We start from the raw sequence: 23,636 nt of genomic DNA, 5'->3' as shown, positions 1-23,636 counted from the left end.
GTCCATCTTCCTCCTCTCAGGGTCGGGCGTGGCTCTGATCCAGGCCCTGTCCACACTGACGGGGCTCCAGGTCCAGGCACCGATGGGCCTTGCCACCGGAAGTTTCCAGAACAGTGAGTCGGCCATAGATGGGACTAGTTAGTCAGGTTCATACGTTTAGACCAATAGGCTCTTCTCCCTCGCAGTCCTGAGTGAGTGGTCTGACGGCAGCATTTGTGCCGGACCCTCCACCCGGTGTCCAGCTGCCCCCGCACTGCAGTTTGTGATCGAGAGGGTCCTGCAGAGCTGGTGCCTGCAGGCTCAGTGGATTGAGGAGGCCCTGGAGGAACTGAGGGGCCACCTGGAGCCACAGCTCCAGCGGCTCAGCCTTCAGATGAGGGGCCGAGCCCTAGGTGAGTCTCAGGTGTGTTCAAACACTAATGTTCCATTTTTGGTGACTTTCTTTAGTTTTTAGGCCATTATCTGTGGGAGAGACTCCGCCTGGAGGAGCTTTGCTTGTCCAGAGATCTCAGTAATGCTCTGACAGATGGACTTGCTGCTCTCACGAAGGAGGAGGTGGGACCAGTGTTCGTACATCAGTAGGAACCAAAAGGCCCTAAAGTTACTCGTGATTTCCCTCCCTTACCAGTCCAGACCTGTAGAGTTTCTTGCCAACTTCCTGCAGCAATGGGGGGAAGATAAAGAGGAGCATGAAAAAGGCAGTTTACCAGGACAGGGTGGCGTCAGCCCGGTCCCTCGCCCAGCTCAGGTGAGTTATCCATTCACACACAGCTGATGCAGCGTCCCGCTTACACAGCTCTTTGTCTTCAGGTGTGTCTGGAGTGGAGAGGCGTGGCAGCCAGAGAGCTGCACTACAGCGAGAATGTTTACCTGCAGAGGCTGAACGCAGTGCTGAAGGTACCCTCTCCTCACCGCCGTGCTTCTGTCAGATCGAAAAGTCAGAGAATCCGGTTGGTGTCTGTTTCTGAAGGTGTACCTGGAGCCCCTGACGGCAGCTCTGCAATCAGGAAGAACCATTCTGAGCTCCACCGACCTCCACATCATCCTGGATCCTGTCACCTCCATCCTGGACATCAACAGGTAAACTCACATTCTTGTGTCACGGCACACGCGGTGTGTGTGTGTGTGTGTGTGTGTGTGTGTGCGGATTACATGCATGAGTGTGTGTTTGTGTTTCAGGGAGTTCCAGGTGGACCTGGAAGCCCGACTCCAGCAGTGGGGAGCTGAACAGTGTGTCGGAGACGTGATGATGAAACTCTGCTCGAAGCTGAAAGTTTACTCCAACTACCTGAACAATTACCCCACCGCTCTCACCGCCATGGACAAGGTGCCCGAAAACCCAAAGATCGAGGGTCCTTCAAATGATTTTGGCCCCTCGTCTTGTATTTTAACGGGTCTTTTGTCTTTCAGTGCAGAGAAACCAAACCTTTGTTCCGAGCCTTCCTGAAGAGAGCTGATAGAACTCTGTCCACACACATGCTCAGGTGCCCCCCACCACTCACCTCTCTGCACTGTTTCCATGGTGACCCAGTGACCAGATGACTCGAACAGTACTGTTCTTCTGCGAAGTCTGCAGGAGCTGCTTCTGTGTCCGTCGTGGAGGATCCAGGAGTATGTGACCCTGCTGCAGGCTCTGAGCGTGCACACAAACCCGGACCACCCCGACCGCCTACACCTGACCTCTGCTCTCGCCACAATGATGACATACAGAGACTTCATCCAGAAGGTTAGGTCACACATTTCTGTCTCTGTGGACCTCTATAGACATAATGCATTACCCAGCTCCTGACCAACACACACACACACACACTCACACTCACTCGCACGCTGTGGAATTTTTATGATCGACCTTGTTCGCAGCTGAAGAAAAACTCGGAGCGAGACACCCTGATGGAGGAGACGCAAAAGATGATCCAAAGCTGTCCGGTAAAAACACAGCTCCCACTTTTTACGCCTGAAGCGTGTGATACGACACGTGCGCTTGTGAGCATCCGTTCATGTGTGTGTAGAGCCTGAGGGGAGGAAACAGGCAGCTGATCTTGTCCCAAGATGCTGTCTTGCTCAGAAGTCGTGGCGAGCAGCTTCCGGACTCGCTCAGGTAAGGAGGACGCACCTACCTGAGGACGGAGTGGGCTTGTCCCCGAGTTGTGTAACTCAACAGAATCTGAACCCATCAGGACCTACGAGCAGGTCTGTGACGTGGGCCTGTTCCTGTTCAACGATGTCCTGGTGCTGACTCGGCGGACTGTCCATCACAGGCCTTTCACCCTGGCCCACCGCAGCACACACACCTTCCTGTCCTCCGCGCCCGTCAGGAGCCTGGCGGTGCGAGAGATCACACACACTCGCTGTGAGTTCCGACGCTAACCACGCGGTTCATCTCCAAACGGCAGAACATGCAGAACCTTTTGTTCCTCTCTGCAGATGTGAGCCACGCCTTCGTCCTGGACGGTCCGGGTCGGTCGTGGGTCTGTGCCACAGAGCGAGGACAGGAGAAGGACTACTTCCTGTCTGCGCTGCGGTCCACCATTCGCTCAGCTCTCGGCTGACACCGGGTCAGGGAGGGCAGAACTCCAACAGGACCAGAAGGTTAGGCGCCACTGTCAGTGCACCACGCAAGTCACATGACCTGCAGATGTTTGACACTCTGGTGTGACAAGTTCACACCTCTGTGTTGCATAAACAAGCTTGACGGTGCGGGATGTTGTTTTTATGTTACACAAAAACAAGACACTTGAACCAACAACTGAAGTGCAGTTGAAATGTGGGATTTCGGTCGGAGTTTTGTCCTTACGCACAAACTTAAGCTCCACAAATCAACATTACATTTGCTATTTTATTCACTTTGTCAGGTTTTCTCTCTCAAAGTTCCTCCAGATGTGTACTTGTCCCGCCCAAGTCCACACGCAGGCGACTCGTGTGGACTTGGGACAGCTGGTTTCCCACAATGCATTTCACCTCATCCAGCAATGGCAATGATAAAATGATTTTAGAACGCTGTACCTGCTTAGTTAGCGTTAAGAAAATACCTAATATCTTCTGTAAAAATTTTATTTCATTTGACACCAAAAACAGATATTTTATGCTAAAACTGATATTTTATGCTTAATCTGTACTTACATTGATACTCTAAAAGCAGCTAATAAAGCTCCTTTAGTGTTCGTTTTAAATGCTGATTAAAAACTGACGAGTAAAATATTTCCTGATTTTACAGGTACAAAAAGATCTTTATTGATAACCAAAAATGACAAAAAATATCACAAAGCTCAACACCAGCAACCTAAACTGTACTGCTATGTACATTGTTATCACATCTTTAAAAAACACAGAACAAATTTCACCATTAAAGCTGAATAAACACCCGGACAGTCCGAAAAAGAAGAGTCCTGCCTACGTTCAGATCACACTGAGCTCTTCTTTCTAAAGCTAACGCACATTTACAGGACACATCGATCACACAGAAATCTGCCCCCATTTGACAGATAATCTTCCTGATCTTCAGGTTGTTACTTTCATGACTGATGTCACAGTTTCCGCTTGATCAGGTGAGGGTTGTTGTGCACCGGCTGTTCTTTCATGGTTGTCGACGGACTTTTGCTCTGCGTGTTTGTTGTGGTGCCGTTTGTCACCTTCTGGTAGCCAAAGCCCTTCGGTTTGGGGATTCTGGTGGGTCCAGGACGTCGGAATGCTTCTAGAGGGATCTAAAAGAAACCGGAACAGTTTCAGTGTTTTAGGTTTCAAATGGGTGGAACAAAAAAACAACAATAATTTGTGGGGCAGAAAGCTGCAGTACAGGTGATGACCACGAGATGGAGGAAAATCTGTTCAATTGAAAAGTTCTGCTGTCTTAAACTGTTTTTTATGATTATTTCTGCAGTCAAAACCCCATTTTATCCTCATGAGAGCTATATTTTGATTGCTTATTTGATTTGTTTTGTTGTGTTTCACAAGGCCAAGCAAAGTTCTGTTGTTTATTACTGGAATAACTATATTTAATAATAGTAATAAAGCTCATATGATTTTGATGATATAATTATATAAAATATCAGTTTAATAAAAATATACTGATACAAGATTAATCTTGTTGCTGTGCTTGAATTTAAACTGTCTCCTAATCAGATCAGTAAAAGAAAATAGTTGCATAATCAGGTGATTTTATCAAGTAATTTCTTCTTTTTTTTTAAATACTGTTTTTGTTTCGTTCCTGGTAAATCTTTTTGTTTTTGGTTTTTTTTTTGTTTGTTGTTTTTTCTGAGGCGGGGGCTCTCAGACAGTTAAACAACGTTCTGCTCCGATTATTCCCAATCAGCATGTTTATGTGCACGGCGCCGTATCAGTGCAACGAGGTGCATTACGGCTGCCGCCTCAGACCTCCTGCTGTCGAAACTGTGTCCTGTTTACAGGAGCCCTGAAGATATTTCCACTGGGTAACCATGACAACCGCTCGTCTCTCTCCTGCAGAGCTTTATTCGAGGCCTACAAGTGCTGTGGCCCAATAGGAGCAATTATCCAGAAAACTTGTAACCACACTCACCATCCTGAAATATGGCACAAAAGCAGGATTGTGATGCAACAGATTGTTTGTTTTCACACTGTTTCGAAAACAAAAATATCGGCGATATTCTCCTCCTATCGGGCTTTTTTCTAGAATTGCACATAAACTTGGAAAAAGTTAAACACATTTACTCTTTAGTGAAAGGGATTTAGAGAAAAGTTGGAATTCTGAGTCAGAAAAAAAATAAAGAATTTGCACAGAAGGAAAAAAGAACTTTAAAGCTTTAAAAAAGGAATTTAATTTTATGTAATTATTTTATTTTAAAAATTGCTAATAGTTATTTTTGTGATTAAAAGCACAACTTTTGCATGTGAATAGATGTTTGAATTGGCAACAACGAAGGTTGATGAAGTGTGTTGTTAAAATACATCATTTTAACATTTTCAGATCTGTTTTTGAGCTGATTTGAGAGTAAAATCATGTCTAAACCTGAGAAAAATCAAACTTTTCTTTATTTCCCTCACACGAGTGCACGTTTTGACATTTATTCTGGAATTCAGTCATTTCCTTTAAACATAACCTGTTCTGCTTGCTGCTCGGTTGTTGTTTTGACGTGCAAACAGGCAGTAAAGTTGTGTGTTGTGTGTTTTTGGAGTATCGGCGGTGCAGCAGGAGTTCATCTAAGTGCTTCCTCTGCAGCGCCGGCTGTTGCCATAGAAACCAAACACAGCGTTTGTTTTGGTGTGAGACAGACTTCCAGCCTCGACCCGTCTCTCACACTGTTGTGCAGCCTTTTGTTCGGAGGCCTTTATGGGTTTGTTGCGCCCGCCGGTCAAGGTGGGCAGATTCCTCTGTGATGGTTATCACGTCAGGAAATCCGCCTTGTTGTCTGGCACTTCAGCCGCAGTCCGGAAAACCATGCAATATTTTGTTGTTACTGATGTTTCGACTAAAGCATAAGTTGCTTTTAAAACACAATGTTACCTTTCTTTGGCAGAATGTCGGTAAGACATTTGAGTTAAAAAAAATGGAAAAAATAGCTTTTGGACATCATAGCATTTTAAAACTACATTTGTTACTTTGTTTTAAATATTATAAGCATTTTTCCCCTCTTCCCCTTTCTTCAAACTTGCACTTTGACTTGTTTTTATTTATTTTCTGTCACTCTGAAGTTTTGTTTTGTCTGATTTTGTGAGCATTTCCCAGAAATCGCATTGACTTTGGCCGTCATCTCCAAATTCTCCAAAAATAAATGACTGTTGATGATGTTTGGACGTGAATCTCGGGACACATCTGATTTTTCTTTGAAACCTTGTTTTCTCAGTCTACACTATTTATAAAAAAAAGAAAAGAAAAAAAAAAGTCATATTTGGCTGCGTAAGGTCGTTGAATTTCCAAGTTTTTATCCTAAGTGTGACTTCACTCTCCAGCTGTTGTGTATTATTCCTAAATGACACTAAAACACAGTTGGAAGCGTCGCTACAGGCTTTTCCGTGAAAACCCTCCGGCCGCCAGCGCCATGCGATCCTGGTTTTCTCAAGAATTCTCAGCTGTGATGCTCAGAGCTGTCTGGGTCGGAGGCTGAGTCAGGAGGCAGCCTCAGCTGCTGTCCCAGGCTCTGCTCGCATGAATAGCAGCTTGTTGAGCGTCTGCGTCAGCTCATCCTCACCTGCGCAGCTGCGCTTCTTCACGCTCCCCCCGCATTCACATTTAGTCACCCTCTTCTTTTCTGTGTCTGGGTCCTGCAGCGTCTGAAGGCCTCTGAGGGCTCCCAGAGCCGCTGCACAGGTACGCTGCAGCTGAACGTGCCTTTAATTAGGCACTGCTCGTTTACCAGCAGCCTTTAGTGGCTCATCTCACACCTTCAAAAACGGGCTGATGAGAAGTTGCACGGTGAGCTCACCTTTACTGTTCTTGATTATAAAGTTATAAAGTCGTGGTGTGATGATTACCGCAGCAGCATTGACTGATTCTAATTTAGATTTGTTGATGTAACAGCGGAAGAACCTTGGCCTGTTTTTTGCCGTGAGATGACTGATGTTAATAAATGTAGAGCGGCAAATGATCCTCCCACATCCACAGATGATCCTCTCCCTTCCTCTCCCACATCCCTTCCCGTTCCGCTCCTTCGCCCTCCATCCGCTCGTCGCCATGTGCCGACCCCTCTCGCATATTTAATTTAGGCACATTGCACCGCAAATGCGGTAACATTTCCACTGCGGGCAGGGGGAACCACATGTGGAGGAATGCATATTCATGGGGAAGCTTTGTTCTCACGCCTGTGCGTCATTTCAAAGGACGTGATTCATGGAAGAAGGAAAACTGAAGCGTGTTTTGGGGTTCTTAGGAGAAAACTGTGAGCGACTTCTGCTGAAAGACCAGCGAGTTTACATGTTCAGCTCGGCCTGTGTCGTGTCTTACGTGGGGTTTGGTTTATGGGGTGCAAACTTTAGGGATGTTTTTTTAAGCAGTATTATTAACGATAGCTTTATTGATCTGCTTTGATCTTCCAATTCTGAACAGCAGCACTGAGGTCAACGGTGTCTTAAAAACGACCAAGTGGAGCTACCTGCTCCGTGGACGTTCTCGGTTGAGCTCGGACATGTTAAAAAAGTTACTTTCCATGCATCAAGAGTCAAATCAAACGATAACTTTTGACTTGAAGTGTTGGTTTTTTTTTTACTTGGACTTTTTTGTTACATTCAAAAACATGCTGGATGAAGCGAATCAATGGAGCGTGATCATGAATAAGACAGAACAGAACATTTCTGCACACTTGAATGATTAGAAAGAACAAACGTGATAGTTGGGCGGGAGCTGCAGGACGACGTATACAACACAATGCATCCGTGTGAATCGTCTGACTACATGGCTAAATAGCCACTGAGTACAATACAGTAAGTGCACATACGGCAAAAAAAACAGCGTTACATCAAGTTAAATCAAACATTCTCTTCATGCAGGCAAATGTTTTCATCAATACGATCACACAGAACGAAGCAACAAGCTCTAGAGCTCCTAAACCAAGTCCAAACACATACATCTATGAGGGTATGCTGGGAACAAGGGTCTCGCGGTGGATCCCATGGGCTGACGGGAAAATGGATGATGGGATGGGGTTCGGGGGTTATGGGATCAGTCGTAGGTGTTACTTACTGTGATCTGTGATGGTCTTTGGACTGGGGTGGAAGTGGGCTTAATCATGATGCTACTGGTGATTTTGCTGTGGGCTCTGGCTGTGGAAGAGCTGCAGTTTGCGAACACCTGAGTCCTTTGCTCCGACAGTCCGGGTGCATGGCACGGGCTTGGAGAGCCAATGTTCTGGGTGAAGGGGTTCCCTAAGTGAATGTGGATCTTGTTGTCTTCTGTGGTGATGACATTAGGCCCGGAGCTGTTGGACCTCTGGACCTGCCAGCTGGATTGCCTTTCCGGGCTGACGCGAAACACCGCGTGCCCGCCGACCATCTCTACTTGCTCAGTGGAGAGGGTGCGGTCAGGGGTGCCCGTTGTGACTGAGACTATCTGTATGGGTGACATGGCCCTGTCTGGGGTGGCAGACCCAGAGGAGTCTGGGGTCAGCGCTCTGGAGTAGGCAGCCATAGTGAAGGGCGACAAGGCCCGATCAGGTGAGCAAGGTTCCTCTGACATGGGAGATCCTTTGGATTTAATTGTTGGAGAAATGGATTTTGCACTTGGGGATATGGAGGCGTTCTGGATGATGGTGATTCTCTGTTTGGGCGGACCGCCGCTTGTGGGTATGACAGCAGTGCTGGTGAATGACGGGGTGTTTTCTGTGGTTGGGCTGGTGATCTCCAGCGTCGCTGTGTTATGTCCGTGGTCGGGAGTCACTTTGATGTGTAGCGGCTGGCCAGGACTGTGGGTCAAAACCACGTCGCCGGGCTGAACATGATTGCCATTTTGCCGAGTTTGCACTTTTCCATTGATCAAATGGGGGGTGTCTTTGTTTTTAAAGAAGGGAAGCCGTGCTCTCCTCATGTTGTTCAGGTTGTTGACATTGTTAAGAAGAGAGGAAGAGCATTTGGTCAGTTGGAGCTCATTGCTGTAGTTTGTGTTGTCATCGGGGTCGCTTTCATCGTACAGCTTCCCGTTCACCACTGCACGCTCCAGCGGCATCATCACCTTGCAGTTGGGAGACACGAGTTCGAGCGGCTCTGTCTGCACTTCCTTGGTGGAAACGTGGAGGTCTGAGAAGCGCCTGCCATTCATGCCAGGACGGAGGCTCTTGCTAAAGCGTCGGTATCTCTCCAGCTCTCGGGTGAGAGTCTCCATCTCTCTCGCCAGCTCTTTGTTTCGGACCTCCTGCTGGGTCAGTTTTCTTTGCAGCGTAGAGTGGTCAGTTTTCATTCGGCCAATTGACTCCTCTGTCCCCATGTATTCGTGGATCTTTTCTTTCAGAGCCTGGACCTCTCTGCTCAGATGACTGGACTTGGCCTCCTCCTCCTTCAGGCGCTTGTAAAGCACGTGTTCTTGGTTGCACTCTTTCTTCTCTGCAAGTTGGTACTTTGACAGTTCTCTCTTGGATATCTCCAGCTCAGCCATCAAGGCTTTGGCCTTTTCCTGCTCAGTGCTGAATCTTTTCTCCAGTGATTCCAACGCCTCAGGTTTAAGGAGGTCACCTTCCGCCACCTTCATGTCCTTCAGTGTGCGCCTGAGGCATTCAACCTCCTGCGTCAAATCCTTGACTTTGTTGTCCTCCTGGTTGTAGCAATGTGCAATTGGTGGTTTGATGTGCTCTTCTTCAGCTTTGTTCCTCAAATGTTCTCTTTCAATGTTCTCCAGCGACTGAATCCTTTTCTTCATCAAACTGATTTTGGATTCCAGGTCATTGTTCTTTACCTCCTCATCGGTCAACTTAGCCTTCAGGTCATCCTTTTCCTTCAGAACACTACGCATTTTCTCCTCCAGCTCTGCCTTTGATTTCAGCGCCTTCTTGCTCTCCTCAATTAGCTTCTCTGTGACGGACGTGACCTTTTCCTGCTCAGCCTGAAGTTTGCCAGTACTGTTCTGCACCTTGTTCTCCATCTGCTTTAGCTTGTCTGCCATTGCTTTCCTCTCATCCACCAGCATGACTGTCAGAGTTTTTAACTTTGTCAGATCTTCCTTCAGTACCAGCTCTGTCTTTCCCAGTTGGCACTCAGCAGCCTCCAGTTCTTTGACTCGGACCTTCAAGACCTCCAGCTCACTGCTCAACACCTTTGAAACCATCCTCTCTTTCTCAAGGTTGCCTTTGAGGGAGCTGCATTCCTGTTTACTCTTGCTGAACGCATCCTCTAGCTTCTCCATGTCCATAATTCTGTGGTTTAGTTTATCGACCTCAACCTTTAGGCTCTGGCTTTGACCAGCCTCTTTCTTCAGTTTCTTGTTTAGGTCCCTACAGTGGTCTTCCATTCTGATCAGCTCTTCATCCTTTCCCTCCATTTCAAGCACTCTCTTCCGCAACTCCTCAAGCTCAGACATGAGACTGGAGTTTCCACACTCGCCGCGGCTAATTTTATCCCTTAGCTCGTGCAGTTCTTCCTCAGCTCTCCGTAAGGTCTTGTTGGTCTCCTCTAGCTCATCGAGCTGCCGACTGAGGGTGGACAGCCTCTGGCGCAGCTGCCTGTTTTGGGCGTCCTCGCTTGCCAGTTTGGCAGTCATGGCCTCTTGTTCCTGATGATATCGAGTGGTTTGGTCACGCAGTTCAGCCTCCAAGCGAACAACCTTCTGCTCCTCTTCCTGGAGACGAGCATTAGCAGAGCTCAGCTCCTCCTGGGCCTGCGATGCGCTGCTGCTCAATTCTTGGACCTTTGCTGTTTGCTGTGTGAGCTGCTCGGTGAGACGCTGCTGTTCATCCACAACAATCAACGCAAAGGACTTGAGCTTGGTCAACTCCTCCTTCAGACCCACAACCTTTTTGTCGTTTTCCTCCTCTTTTCTCTCCCGGTAGGCCTTTTCCTGGTCAATCAGCAGCTTCAGCCTGTAGAGAACAAAACACGAACTTGATTTTCAGAAGGTCCAAATACAGCGATGAGTGTAATTATCGATTAACCATCTTATTAAAGATTTTGTAAAACTTCTGTATTCTTAAGGAACAGATCTTTCATTAAAAGTTTAGCATTTGAAAAAGTCTCTGTGTTCTTATAAGTCAAAACAACTTCATGTTGAGATCTTGGTGGACATCACACTCATCTTTTCTTCATCAATGTTTTGTGTTAAAGATCCTACATAAAACCAACACCCCCACTGTCTTTCCCCACCAGGCCCACTGCTCCAAGCTTTGACACACCATAAACACTCTAACTTTACTATTTCTAAGGAGAGATAAACTTTTGATGTCATGGAAAATTCAGCAAGTCATAAAAACATGACTTAAACTCTCAGGTAGGCGCCATTAAACGGGATCTTGAGCCGAGTTTAATCCCCCCGTGGTTTGAAAACATGAGTTATTGCGCCATAAAAAAAAAAGTAGCCTTGACTTTAACAATGAGTTATTTTCAAAAAAGTTTCCACTGATGGTGAGGGAGGACCATCGGTCAACCCCTTTTGAGGAAGGATGGAAAAGAAAAAAAAAGTGACCCAGATCTAAAAAATTCGGACTATGATGTGTTTGTATATTTGAATCTCAGACGGTTTTTGGAGCTCTGGGTTCATATTCAAGTCATCATTAGATCACTGGTTCTGTCAGGGTCTTGCTACAAAGGCGTATTGTTGAGGACCAGAGGACAGAGGAGGACGAGGCGTCCTGCTCATGACTGCTTCGCCGGGACAAAGTGCCTGCAGCCCCCAGGGTACGCGTGTTATGACTACCGCCTCCAGCTGCCAGGCATTTCCACACAGATGGCCTGGCATCCAGCGGCCTCTTAATTAAGGGGTTCCTCAACCACCAACCCTCCTCCAGTGTACCACCGCCCCCCTCTTTTTTTTTTTCTTATATATTTAAAGGAATTCCCCCAGCTTCTGCAATTACAGCCCCACAGAGTTTACAGAAATCCCCCTGCGCACACAAACACACACTCGCAGATCGCAAATTCCACATGCAGGCTTCAGTTGTGGCCAGTGATGTAAGTGCGGTAGGGCGGGTCGGTGCTCGGCAGCAGAGGCTACGTCAGACCTTTCATCAAGAGCTGCTGAAGGTGTGTGTGTGTGGGGGGGGGGGGGTCGCATCAAAGTACACCGAGTCAAACATCAGGCAGTTGTCAGGACACCTGAAAATGTGATGTGTAGATTTGTACAGCTTTTTCAACAGAATGGAACAATGAAGTGACTTTTTTGAAGGATCGTTTTGGCAGCATGTTCACACATGCAGCCGAAGGCGAAATTAATTTTAAATTCAATGTTGTCTTGAAAGATTTGTGTCCCGAATACTTTGTGAAACTCGGACACTTGTCCCACAACCAGCCTGTGGGTTTAACCTCTTATCTCTGTCTGCGCTGCGTTTCCACAGAGGACTGGAAACTCTGGTTCACACTGGTTAGTAAAGCCGCTCATCCTCTGTTATATCAGGTTATCGTGGCTCTCGCCACCTAATATAGGTCAGTGGAAGCAGTTCTTTCCACTTGCATTCTGGGAATGCACAAATCCAAATGATCTGCGCACACTGATCCACGCTTTCGTCCCCACTTTGAAAGAACATCGGTTGGCTGCTGCACATGAAGCTGCAGGGGTTTACAGCGTTGTTGCGGTCGGCGTTACAAGTCACTTCACCGCCCAGCTCGTGCCACCTTTGCGACCTGCTTCCCCACTAAAAGCGGACCACAGCGAGCTCGAAATGAGCCGTGGAAACGCGGAAGTGGTTCTGTATTAAAAGTACTTTGGTAACGTGCGTGAAACAAGTGTGTAGTTACGATTGAGCCGCAACGATCACAGGCTTCACAGAGGTCTCCCCCTTATTTTTGTGGCTCCTGCAGCTGGAAACTGTGGTTCCGTCTTTACACCTTCCATATTTCAGGGCCGCCGTGCTGTTTCCTAACCATGTGCCAGCAGGTCACGCACATAAAGGCCAATATATCCACCTCAGTGGGGGGAGGAGGCTGCCTGATGTAACGCATGAACTGTATTTAGAATCCGCACAGTCAAAGTGATCTGCCCCCAGAGTGCAATCCGCATGTGTAAAATATGAAGCCCTCAAATTTATGAACTTCCTGCTGGAACAGCTTAAAGGAGCCGTTTGCTTCCAGTACAGCAGATACAGCAACATCGAGTGTAGGAACACGCAGTGGCTGCATGAGTCCGCAGCACTCAGTCAGGTTTTACACCCACAGCCCCAAGAAATAGAGCTCAGTCAATGAGTCTCAACGCTGTTGGAAAACTCCAGAGTCATGTGAGTTAGTGCAGATTGGCATTTTCCAGATTCAAATTTTCATCGGAACAAACTTGTGAAATGACCGAAGCCCTCAGAATTCTCCGCAAGGTTTGTTCTGGAGAAAATGTTAATTTTCCAAACATCCCTAAATCTGTTCTTGATTTAAGAAAATATTGAGAAAACTCTCGCTTACAAAGACTGAGAATCATTAACATCCAAAGAGTTAAAGTTGAAGTGGACGGTGGGGGAACGCATCAAGTTTGGCATCGTCAGAAATGTAGAAACGCGGAACAGAACGACCTGCTGGACACTGCTGAGGCTCCTGCTGCAGCTGAAAACCTTCAGAGACGAGCTGATTTTATGAATCACAGTCGGTGACAGTCCAGAAGAAGAGAGCTTACGAGAGAGAAACGCGCGCCGCTGAGCCAAGGCTCTGAGCGGCGGCACCGGCATCACATGATGCTGCTTCCAACATCAGCACAAGCCTGCAGGTCGGACTTTTCAAAGTTTACAGAGGTTTTCCCGAGTCGTTCCTACCTGAGCCAAAGATTCTCCCGGCTTCACAACGCCTGAAACTCTTCCACTGTGTGCGTCTCGCTCTCTTAGCTGAGCTGTGGGCATTCCTGCAGTCAGACCAAACAATAAGGGATGTGCTCGCTGCCTTGGGACCATTACATCATCAACATGACCTTATATGGAGCTTTGCAATCCAACGGGGTGTGCTTGCGCACATGTGTAACCCTATGGTGTGTGTGCATGTCTGAGTGTGTGTTAGCAGCGCCGCTGAATCTAACGCCACAGAGGGAAAAGTTTTCTCTCTGCGTCCATAATGTGAAGTATTTTGCGCCGTCTGTCACTTGCCGAGGAAGGGCAGGAGGTGAGGAGAGGCGGCCCGTTCCATTTACCTTATTTCTTTTTGGCTCTTGGGGGGGGGGGGTTAACCAGCAGAGGTAATCAGAACGTTTGTGTACATTATGAAACCGGTATCTTGACACATGAGATGTATTTTTATGTCTGGAGAGGTCCCCAGATGTGTTGCCCCAGTGTGCTGGCAATAAAATCCCAGCAGTACGAGATGCTCAGCTGCTAATGTTGCTAATATGCAAGATATTTGTGTGTAGCAGCTGTTTCCTCATGGTTAGCATTGACGACCAGAGTCGTCCTCTGTTTTCCCCATTAATGTGAACCAGGAGACTGTTTCACATTAGAGAACAAGAGCTCTGAAAGCTGCACTAACTAATAAAATGATGCTTCTGCAGGCGGCTGTGAAGTTCACACTTTAAACGCTTTAGTAGATGCTTCAGTCCTGATGTCATGCGCAGCTAAAATGCTTCCTTACATAACAGACACGTCCGTGAATGTTGTGCGTCTTTCTCACACAGGTGTTGGTTTCATACTTTAAAATGTCCTTTTCTGCTCGAGACCTGCTGAGTTTCCTGCTTGTTATGTGTTCAAGTCCCCGTTGCTACCATGCTAATGGCACAGATGAAGACCCACCCAGATTTCCTCCCACTCATGATCAGTGTCTCTATTGTTCAGAGAAAAATGTGCTGTTTACTCCGACAACGGGCCAGAACCTGAGCGGCAACTTAAGCCTTTTTCTGCTGCGGTAACTACGCTGCGGCTGCCTGTGACACGCGATTAAAGTGCACAGCGCTCGCGTCCATGTAGACATCAGTTTGCGGAACTGTGAAGTCACTCTGTGCCTTCAGCGTCTGTAATTGGTTCCACCAGTGTGACCAAATGACAAGAACCCAAGTGAGGAATGGAAGATGTCATGGCTTCACAATGGCTGAGGTCACTGTTAGTAAATGTTTTGATCTTCACCAAACAAGCTGAGGGCCGCTGGTTTAAACACAACGTACACATTTCAGCGCGACGACAACAGTGGCTGAACAGGGAAACGTTTGAGTCCGAGGACTCTTTCATCCCCAAGAGTCCTCTGGTCTCAGCAGGGGGTCCTGTAAATCTGAGGTCATCCAAAAAACCTGCGGTTTGACTGACTTGCATTTAGAAAATGCACCAATCAGTGTTTTTACCAATTAAAACGGGCTTTCTGGACGGTCGTGAATGAGGTTGTGTGTAAAGGTTTGGCCCACAGTCCCTGTCAGGAACCGACCCAAACCCAGCTTCAGCGCGTCCTCCGCTAGCGCGCTGGGTTGCTACAGACGCTCTTCCTGCGGTGCGTTATGGTAAATGTCACATCTGTTGTAGACAGCTGGGGTCAGGGGTCAAGGATGTGGGGTCACAAGGGTGAAATTGTCGGCCTGGGTAAAAGCTTATTTACTCTGACGGACTTTTTCCAGGAATGACAATTGTAGCCGTTTAGCCCGTCGGACCTGAGGTGGTAAAAGAGGAACGAGGGTCAGCTCCCAAAATTTGCTCCAGCCCTCAACTGTGACGTAAATCTCCTCATTCTCTCATTTCCTCGCAGCAGTTTGTTTTCGGTAGAAACAGTTTGGCCATCCAGAATTAGATTCTATTTCTGGACGCGGACCTCACGGAGCAGATGTTGCCAATCAAACGAGGTCAGGCCACACAAACACGCTAGCAGTGACGGGCCACTTCTGCCAGATGACAAATCTCGCGGAGGTTAGGGTGTGTTACGTAACCTCGACCACGCTGACGACGAGCAAAGGAATGTGGATGTTTAGGGGTTTGGGTTAGCTTGAGCGATGTGTGCAGTTCAGCAAAGGTGCAGGTTGAACCCCAGAGTGTGGAGTCCCAGCCTCATTCCCAGTCAACAGGAATTCCAGCGTTCCAGTTAAGACTATGATATGGGATGGCAGATTCTTCGGTTGCAATAAAAAGTGGGTTTGCGATGGTGACCTGACTTTTAAAACCCCGACAAGAGGGAAAAAGCTTTGACAGCGCCGCTCTGGCCTGTGGTTTCCATGCCTACCGTGTAATTGCAAAGTTTCCAGTTTGACTTTGACTGGCAGCCCGAGGCTCCATCGTTTTCTACCACAACACATCAAAATCATCTATTTTTAATGTCCGAGCTCGCCTGAACTAACCCCTTAGCACGTTTATTCACTAGCATCCTGCTGATTCAAGCTACGCTCTTGAGCGCTTGTACCCCGTAGCCAAGACAACGAAAAACAAGATCGTATGAAGGCTATTCCCACCAGCCGTGGCTGCAGCGGGGTATCGGGTCAATGCCCTCATGCGATCTATTTTGCCTCTTATGGGGCTGATTTGGTCTGCCCCATTTTGCAGCCTGGATCTGTTGGGAAGTGTGGACACAGATCAGAACCGGCTGCTCATTTGATCTGTCATTGGAGCTTCGCAGAGCCGGAAAGATGCAGGATGACGACCCTAAAACGAACCGAGCAATGTTCTCAACATAATAAAGTTAAAGAGGCATATGGATTAGATTTATACCACGAGTGATTCCTGAACATCTTGTTAAACGATCACAACAGCTCCGCTCTGCCGTCACAGTTTATTTGCATCAGGGAAAAAAAAAAAGGAAGAAAAAATGCTAAAAATTCTTCTTTATGAAGAAAAAATGCTAAGAAAGATGAGAACCTCACTCAGAAACGACAGAAGTTTGTATTGGCGAAAGCGTGAAAAAAAACCCAACTGCTTCAGGACGATCTGATCCAATTTAACGTGGAAACACGTGACGAGGAACGTCTCGAGGTCCTACGATGGACGTGGTCACGTGACGTCACTGTTTTACGTGCGAGCAGGAAGCGACTCCTGTGCAGCAGCTGGTACCTGACAGCTGAGGGATCATCCGATCCGATCCAGATGAGAGCCAGCGATGAGTCCGGCCCGCACGCTTTTTAAGTGAGATCTGATCAGCAGGACAACCAAACGGGGGCCGCTTCAGCCACCAGACGGGGCCCCGGTTTTGCCCTCTGACACTCTGCCTGGGGGCTGATTACCTGACATGCACGGATGACATCACCGGCTTGTAATCAGATCCATATGTCTTCCTCTCCTGCTCCTCCCCCCTCTGCTGGAATTCTTTCCCTCTTTTTTTAATCCACCCATGACTTTGTCTCCACATTCTTCTCTCTCTTTGTTCATCTCTCGTCCCCTTTTTTCCCTCCCGTCTGTGACACTAAAATGTGGTCAGAGCCCCTCAGGCTGGCCTTTTTTAGTCTCCTCTGTTCTCAGACTCGACTTTTACAGCTTCTCTGGCAGCTGTGGCGGTGATGACATGTCAGGCTCTAATGGTTTCCCATCAGAGACGGGCAGAACTCATCCGCACGTTCTGCTCTGCTCCTCCGGCTCCCATTTTTGCTTTTCCGTGTTTGCTCACCTTATTCCAGGTCCGTGCAGAGTTCTGTGTTAGCGCTGTTGCTAGTTTAATGACGTAGCAGTCATTAAACCTCACTGTGACTGTAGGTGATGATGCAGCGCCGCCACACAACGTGGCAGCTTTATGAGCAAGAGTGTGGATCTTTCCATGACAGCGTGCATCCTCGAGCTTTCATCACCTAACGCAGGCCTGCAGCCTTTTAAAGAAAGATGTGATTACAGTAGTTGTTTTCTGCCCTCGTGGTGACACACGCGCGCTTCTGTACTTCCTCCGTACAACATATTTGATGGCTGATGTCAGAGAACTGGAAAATCTGAGAAATGGCTGCTCTTTCCTGTCGAATCTCCGAGTCACCGTAACTCACTTCCGTTATGTAAGGCTGACTTTACAGAATCACAAACGCTAGGCTGTTAGCGTAGCGCAAAAACCAACAACACAGCACACGCAACACGCTAGCGGGACCAAAGTGGTAGGAATTCTTCAGAACACGTCGTTCCCTTTAAGTAACCCCGTCGATAACGGCAGGTGTCCTCTTGCAACGGGGAACATTAAAGGCGGGAATTCATTTTGCAGCTTAGCGCTGTTGGGCTGGGCCAGGTGAACGGCCTCTAATTTACACGCTAACCACAGTTATTGCCCCGACAAAGACTCACACTTGTGATGTGTGTGTGCAGGCATGTGACCGCTGCCCTGGCTGGTGTATGCAGCTGAGAACCATCACCCCCACCGTGCCACTCTTTGATGTAAATCTGCAACACTTTAGGAAGGTGTTCCAATTGTTGTTTGCACAGACGCAGTGGATTTAAGAGCCCCCAGGGCCACCCAGGAGCCGCCCGCCCGTCCACGGAAGCGCTCGCTTACACACCCGACGTCATGCCGTGTTTGCGTGGGTCTGTTCAGGCACCGGCAGCGGAACAAAATGTTGTGAGTTTGGTTGGATGGTGGGAAAAAACTGCAGCGAGTTTGGGGATTTTAAGCAAAACCACCGACGCCAACTAGAGTTCCGTTTCCATTTGTCACCACAAAATTATTTGTGAGGAACAAAAGTAAAGAGGCAGCGTTCATAAATGACCTCCAGTGCCTTTATGCAGTGCAGCCATGATGTCTCAGCAGCCACAAATTAATTGATTTAGCTTATTCTTTGTTGTTTGTCGCGCTAGGGTGGGGCTTTTTTCTGCTAAGCTAGGCTCAGCACGGTGCATTTTAGGGGATGCTGACTTGATCATGAAATAACGGCAACGATTTGCTCAAAAATTGCTCAAGTTGACAAAAATATGTTCACAGTAAACTGATTAGCCACTGAAAGGGTAATATTTAGGGTAACATTAGCTTGAAGATTGGATTCACAGGCAGACAGGAAGTGACACGCGCATCACACATCCTCGCTCTAATCTCTGCAGCTGTCAGCTGACAAGGGTGGATCTTCTTCTGGAGGACGTTTCATGGTTTCCCGACAGATTAGCCTTGATACATGAGTGTCTGAGGGAGAGTCGTCCTGTCATCAGGGTTCAAAGAGCAGCCAGAGGAACCCGCCGACGTTCTTCATGTTGCGATTTCTCATTTCCGCCAGTCGATGCCGTTTTCGGTTTATCCGCCCCCTCGTTTTTCTCAGAAATCCATAAAGCTTCTGACTTATCGTGATTCCTCTTTTTCTCTCCGTCCGACATATCTCCAAACACCAGCTGACATCTTTAAACACAGGAAATTAGTTTCCTAATCTGCTCCGTTGTTTCGCAACCGTGGTCGAGTCCAAAGATTTGGTGTCCTCGGGTCACTATTTTGAGTTGGGGAAGATGACAAAGTTGGACAACGTTTCTTTACAAAAGCCACTTCTGTCATTAATAGATGGTTTATTTTTGCTATTTCTGTTTTTTGTTGTCCAAATTAACCTCCTCAAGATCCTTTACTTGGACCACTGAACTTGTGTAAAACTACAAGGGGGGTTTGATTGCATTTTGGGATTTTCCCTCAAAGCTGACCAGTTTCTGACCAGTTGTGTTGATCATTCTTTAGACCAAAAGCCTTTTTTTTTTCATTTGTATTTAAACATCTTTAAGCACTTTGGTTTGCCTTTGTGTTTGATGCTGATTTAAACTTGGCTTTATTCACATTTGCTTCTAGTTTCCTGAAAATGGAAGGAACTTAAATCATTATCCAATCATGAAAATCACCTTTTTTGTGCCGAGCAATGTTGTAACGCTCTCCACAGAATACTGTGTTTATTTAGAATGGAAGAGTTTGTCGGTGGAGCTCACATGCTGCTGTTGTGCTGTTAGATTTCTGTTCTTTGTCTCACTAAAGGGGAAAAAAATCCCCCAATAATTCCACTTTTTCCACTCTTCCACTACTGTCCTGGTTCTGCTGGTTCCCTCCAGAGAACGTCCGATGGCAGCGTGTCATTTTTACAAAAACTACACACATCAATAGAAAAAAACTGCCATTAATTAGCTGAAGTGCTTTTGTGTTACGGCGAATAAAAGAATTAAGTTGGTCAGAACTAAACAAGGACCAGGAACGTTGCATAAATGGTCCCTCTGTGGATTCCTGAAACCACCGTAGAGACTCAAACGCTGTCGATCTGCGCCGCCGCGTCTGCCGCTGAGCAGGAAGGCAAGTTTTCTAATTAAGAAACGCGAAGAAAACATTTGTTCGCGTTTCTCACTAAAACGGAAAGTGGATCTAAGGTCAGTGAGACAACGTTGGAAAGTTGGAGAGCGCAGATGGATCTCAGAATTCCTCCGGGTGTCTGCAACTGCAGCGAGGGCCAACTGAGAACTCTCTTTCGAACACGTTCTCCAGTGGCTAATATTTGTTTAAACATGACATTCCCACGTTATTATTGTTCTACTGTGAACTCTGAAGTTGCTTGATTGAGATCTGAGCGGATGTTGAAAGAGCAGCTAGCATGAAAGTTGCCTGCAACCAAGTGTAGCTAGCATTGTTCATGTGTTCGTGTTTATGCGTTTTTAGTCTTGTCGGCCATGTTTTCTGATAAATATTAGGTGTTTCAGCAGATTTAAAGGCCACGCGGTTGAGTTTGTGCTAACTTCAACTGCATGTGGATTGTTTCTCATCACATTTGGTCTGTCCTGAAGCTGCTGCCTGAGCGAGCAGCAGTTAGAATGAGCCATGTTAGCAACTGTGTGCTCAGGAGGACTTGAGATCGACGGTTTGATCACATGTGGGAGGGTGACATCATTCCCTTCCCAGTGTACTCACTTCCTGTGCAGACTTGCAGCTTTAATCATGCCAGATACACATTTGGAAGCCCTAGAGTGTTAGCTTACAGGCTAACTATAGCTGACTGAACAACTAGCCAGGAGACATAAAAAGTTTCCTAGAATTTTACTGTGGCGATGCTAAAATGCAATGGTTGCTTTATTTTTTCCGTCATTGATGATTTAATTGCCGCTCAGAGCAGGTTTGTAGTGCGAACTTTAAGGTTCCCCACTTTATAAAACCTGAAACCTCTCAGAGACTGAAGGAACATGTTAGCCATGTTTGGTTTTTTGGGGTGGGGGGTTTCTTTACCTTTGGAGGATTCTGAAAAGTCACATGAAATGTGTGGCTCCCATCAGCAGTGTTCATGTCTGAATGCAGGGTGATGTCACTGTCTGGACGGACACGGCCGGTCTCACCTCAGTGACTGAACACAACAGCTGGCTCGCATCCGGCCGGAGTCCAGGGAGGCGTTTTAGCACCGAGGGGTTATGAGGTTTCTCTTTGTCCCGCGATTACGAAGATGGATGAAGGGTTTTGTTTTTGTTTAGTAGACTTATCTTCAGGATCACTTTTATAGTTTTACAGGACATCTGAACATAAATTTCGGACTTTCAGACAGAGATCCTGTGGAAAAGTAGCCAAAACTGGATCAAACAATCGTCTGATATGATCCTGTAGTAAAAGAATTGCCTTTTTGGCCTGGTTGAAGCCTGACAAGCGTTTAGATGGAATCTGTTCTTTCCCGGGGAATTGCCTGAAAGATTTGCTCGATTAGCAATTAACACGCTAGATCCCAATCGCCACACTGCCAGGCTAGTCATGTAACTCCAGTCACAAGCGCTTTAACAAGACTTCTCTGAAAGTTGGCAAAGGAGCATGAGAACATTGGCTTTGTCTAACACGGCAAGTCTTCATTCGCTAACGTGTGATTCAGCTGTTGTGTCTAGTCAGAAAGATTATTGGTGCATTTTTCATGACACATTAATTTCTAACCCTCTACCCGTAACATGAGGCTGTAAATATACACCAGCGGGAACGCTAATGCAACGGCCGTTTCCAACTTTTGGCCCGTCTGCATCTCTACTTGAGTAGTTGGGGCTTAGCAGGGGCTTAAGCTCCCCGGAGTTACCCAGTGGAACCATCACAACACTTTTCTGGAGCCAGTAACCTTCCCATCACACGCCTGCTTTTCAGCATTTGGCCTCTGAAGGCCGCGAGTCAGGAAAGTCTGATGAGAAAAAGGCGAATAAACCCAGTTTTCAGGGACCCGCTGGGGCGAGACGAGGCCCAACTGGGTTTCATTTCATCCCGTTTAATTTGATGAAGCGTTTGGACCGACGGCTACTAAATCTCTCCTGGTGATGTTGTTCTGTGCTCCTGGCTGTAAAAGGATCTGTGTCACGTGAGCTTGGAATTTTCTTTGTAAAAAAAAAAAGCTTTTGGAATGAGCTCATGTTGCATTAAATCAGAGATCCAGGCACAACTTTTCTGCTCGTGCTCGCCAAAGTGCGGGGATGGCGATTGGAGGGTTCTTGGGGACGCCGTTGTACCGGCTGAAGTCTTGGGTTTGGGGGGACGCCGGGGATGTTGAGCAGCTTTGCTCTCTGCAGGAGGATTAGACACGACTGCTCTCTGACACGGATACTTCCCATTTCTTCCACATCACTGAAGCCTTGAGAGGCTCCTGAAACCACCTCTGGCCCTGCCAGGAGGATCCAGACATCCATCAGACGTTGACAAACATCAACGCTAACCTCTTGTACAAAAACCCCATCCAATCCCGCTGACCCCGCCCCCCCCCCTTCCCCGGGACATCTCTGTGTTCTGGTCCAAGGCAAATCTGACTGCTTGATTTAATACTGAGGGACGACGTGTGATTGAGGCTTTGGGCCCACATCAGAAAGAATCTTGGACGTCTCGGAGGGAGAGGGTGGTTGGATGAAGGTGGAAGCTGCATGTTTTGGGATGGTGTTGGGTTCATCTGTTGCCGTAGAAACACAGAATTTGGTTCTGGGGATTCTGTAATTGAGGTTTGCGTGCCAGTTTTGGGGCTTGTGAATGATCAAACCTCACTTTCACATTCCGAGCATTCCTCTTGGATGTGGAGAGATTAAACCCGGATAATTTGGTTGAGCACCGAGGGAATGCGGGCATCACGGCCTGAAGCCAAACAGAAAATCCTCGGCCCTGTGAGGGGGAGGTATCAGACCACGACCTCTCCGCTTTCGCTGTTTTCCCCTTTTTCTCGAGACCTTTTCAGTTGGTCAATAAAACCCTGTTCCCTATAAACGTTAATCACCAGTTACGCCACCGGTATCAGATGCTTCAGTAACACCCAGAGAAAGTTACGAGAGCTATTTTAGGTTTTACACAAATCAAATGAAATTCCAACTGCAGCGACGGAGAGCCGCCAGGAGTCTCTCGGCTCCAGCTATCGTCACCTTTTCCTCCGTTTTTAATAACGGCGCCATCATCCGCATTTAAAACTGAGAGGAGACAACGGCTGCACCGCTAACGCCGCGCTAAGCGCGCTCCCATGGGTGGGGTCGTGTTGCCGGAGGAACCTGGCTAAACTGCCTCTTCCTCTCTGTGGCGCCGCTAACGTGGCTCATTTTTCAGAACGTCATGATGAACCTTACGATGATGCACAGATGGAACTGGGCGCTAACGCCACCTACTGGCCTGGAGCTCTAATATTAACAGCTGTAGATGAACGCATATGAGGCAACTTTTTTTCTTTTTAAATAACCATTCAGAGGCCAAACACCTCTGGAGTGAAAAGGGCAGTAAAGAGCAGTCCAGAGACGTCGCCAGCCTTTTTCCTCCCTCCATATTTCACTCAGTATCTCGACACCAGCCCGATCCAGGAACTCATTGTTCAGGCTGTGCAGCTGCTGTGTCGAGGATGTAGCGCGTCGCTTCCTTCCAGCCTGGCGGGCCAGAAATGGCTTCCCTTTTTCACGCCTTGCCAAACCGCAAATCAAGACGGTGACAGAGAGAACAAGCTCAAGTGGAGCAAAAATCGGCTTTGGTGCCCCGGTCGTGGCGTCTACGTGTCTCCGTCACCTGCTTTGGCCTCGCCGTCAGCCAGCGCCCCCATAGTTCACAGCAAGCCCAGAAATGTCATGCTAACACTACATTAGCTGCATTTTTGCCGTCTGACCCTCGGCCCTCCACCCTTGGTGCTATTTCCTTTCACAAATAGAAGATTAGCTTATACGTCACTCCTGTGGATTCCCAGGCACCGAAATCGGTTGTCAGGCTGCTTTCAGTTGACCGTTCGGCTTCTTTTCCCCCTTTTATTTTAAAAAATAAGCTGTTAAAGCACTTTTAATGACACCGGC

The 23,636-nt window shown here is 47.4% G+C and overlaps 2 protein-coding genes across 4 annotated transcripts in view; one reads left to right on the top strand and one right to left on the bottom strand.

The window, feature by feature from the left end:
- The window catches only part of LOC130522925 (epithelial cell-transforming sequence 2 oncogene-like), a 43,851-nt gene that overhangs the window by 2,559 nt on the left and 17,656 nt on the right, over positions 1-23,636 (top strand). Inside the window, exons 9-21 of the mRNA XM_057027812.1 lie at positions 21-113; positions 186-392; positions 455-555; positions 629-748; positions 811-897; positions 971-1,080; positions 1,180-1,327; positions 1,411-1,484; positions 1,570-1,726; positions 1,861-1,926; positions 2,010-2,098; positions 2,178-2,350; positions 2,425-2,589. Coding sequence (XP_056883792.1) covers positions 21-113; positions 186-392; positions 455-555; positions 629-748; positions 811-897; positions 971-1,080; positions 1,180-1,327; positions 1,411-1,484; positions 1,570-1,726; positions 1,861-1,926; positions 2,010-2,098; positions 2,178-2,350; positions 2,425-2,549 — 1,550 coding nt within the window. The 3' untranslated portion in view covers positions 2,550-2,589. The remainder of the gene's footprint in view (positions 1-20; positions 114-185; positions 393-454; positions 556-628; positions 749-810; positions 898-970; positions 1,081-1,179; positions 1,328-1,410; positions 1,485-1,569; positions 1,727-1,860; positions 1,927-2,009; positions 2,099-2,177; positions 2,351-2,424; positions 2,590-23,636) is intronic.
- Positions 3,199-23,636, bottom strand: part of filip1l (filamin A interacting protein 1-like) — a 37,056-nt gene continuing 16,618 nt past the window's right edge. For all 3 annotated transcript variants that reach the window (XM_057027810.1, XM_057027809.1, XM_057027811.1), the window contains exons 5-6: positions 7,652-10,472; positions 3,199-3,701 (exon numbers count right to left, since the gene is read on the bottom strand). In XM_057027810.1, coding sequence (XP_056883790.1) covers positions 3,525-3,701; positions 7,652-10,472 — 2,998 coding nt within the window. In that variant the 3' untranslated portion in view covers positions 3,199-3,524. The remainder of the gene's footprint in view (positions 3,702-7,651; positions 10,473-23,636) is intronic.

The sequence above is a fragment of the Takifugu flavidus genome, chromosome 3 (genome assembly GCF_003711565.1).
Source record: "Takifugu flavidus isolate HTHZ2018 chromosome 3, ASM371156v2, whole genome shotgun sequence".
Taxonomy (NCBI): Eukaryota; Metazoa; Chordata; class Actinopteri; order Tetraodontiformes; family Tetraodontidae; genus Takifugu; species Takifugu flavidus.
Note: the sequence above shows the minus strand (reverse complement) of the source record. Positions and strands in the feature narration are given on the sequence as shown.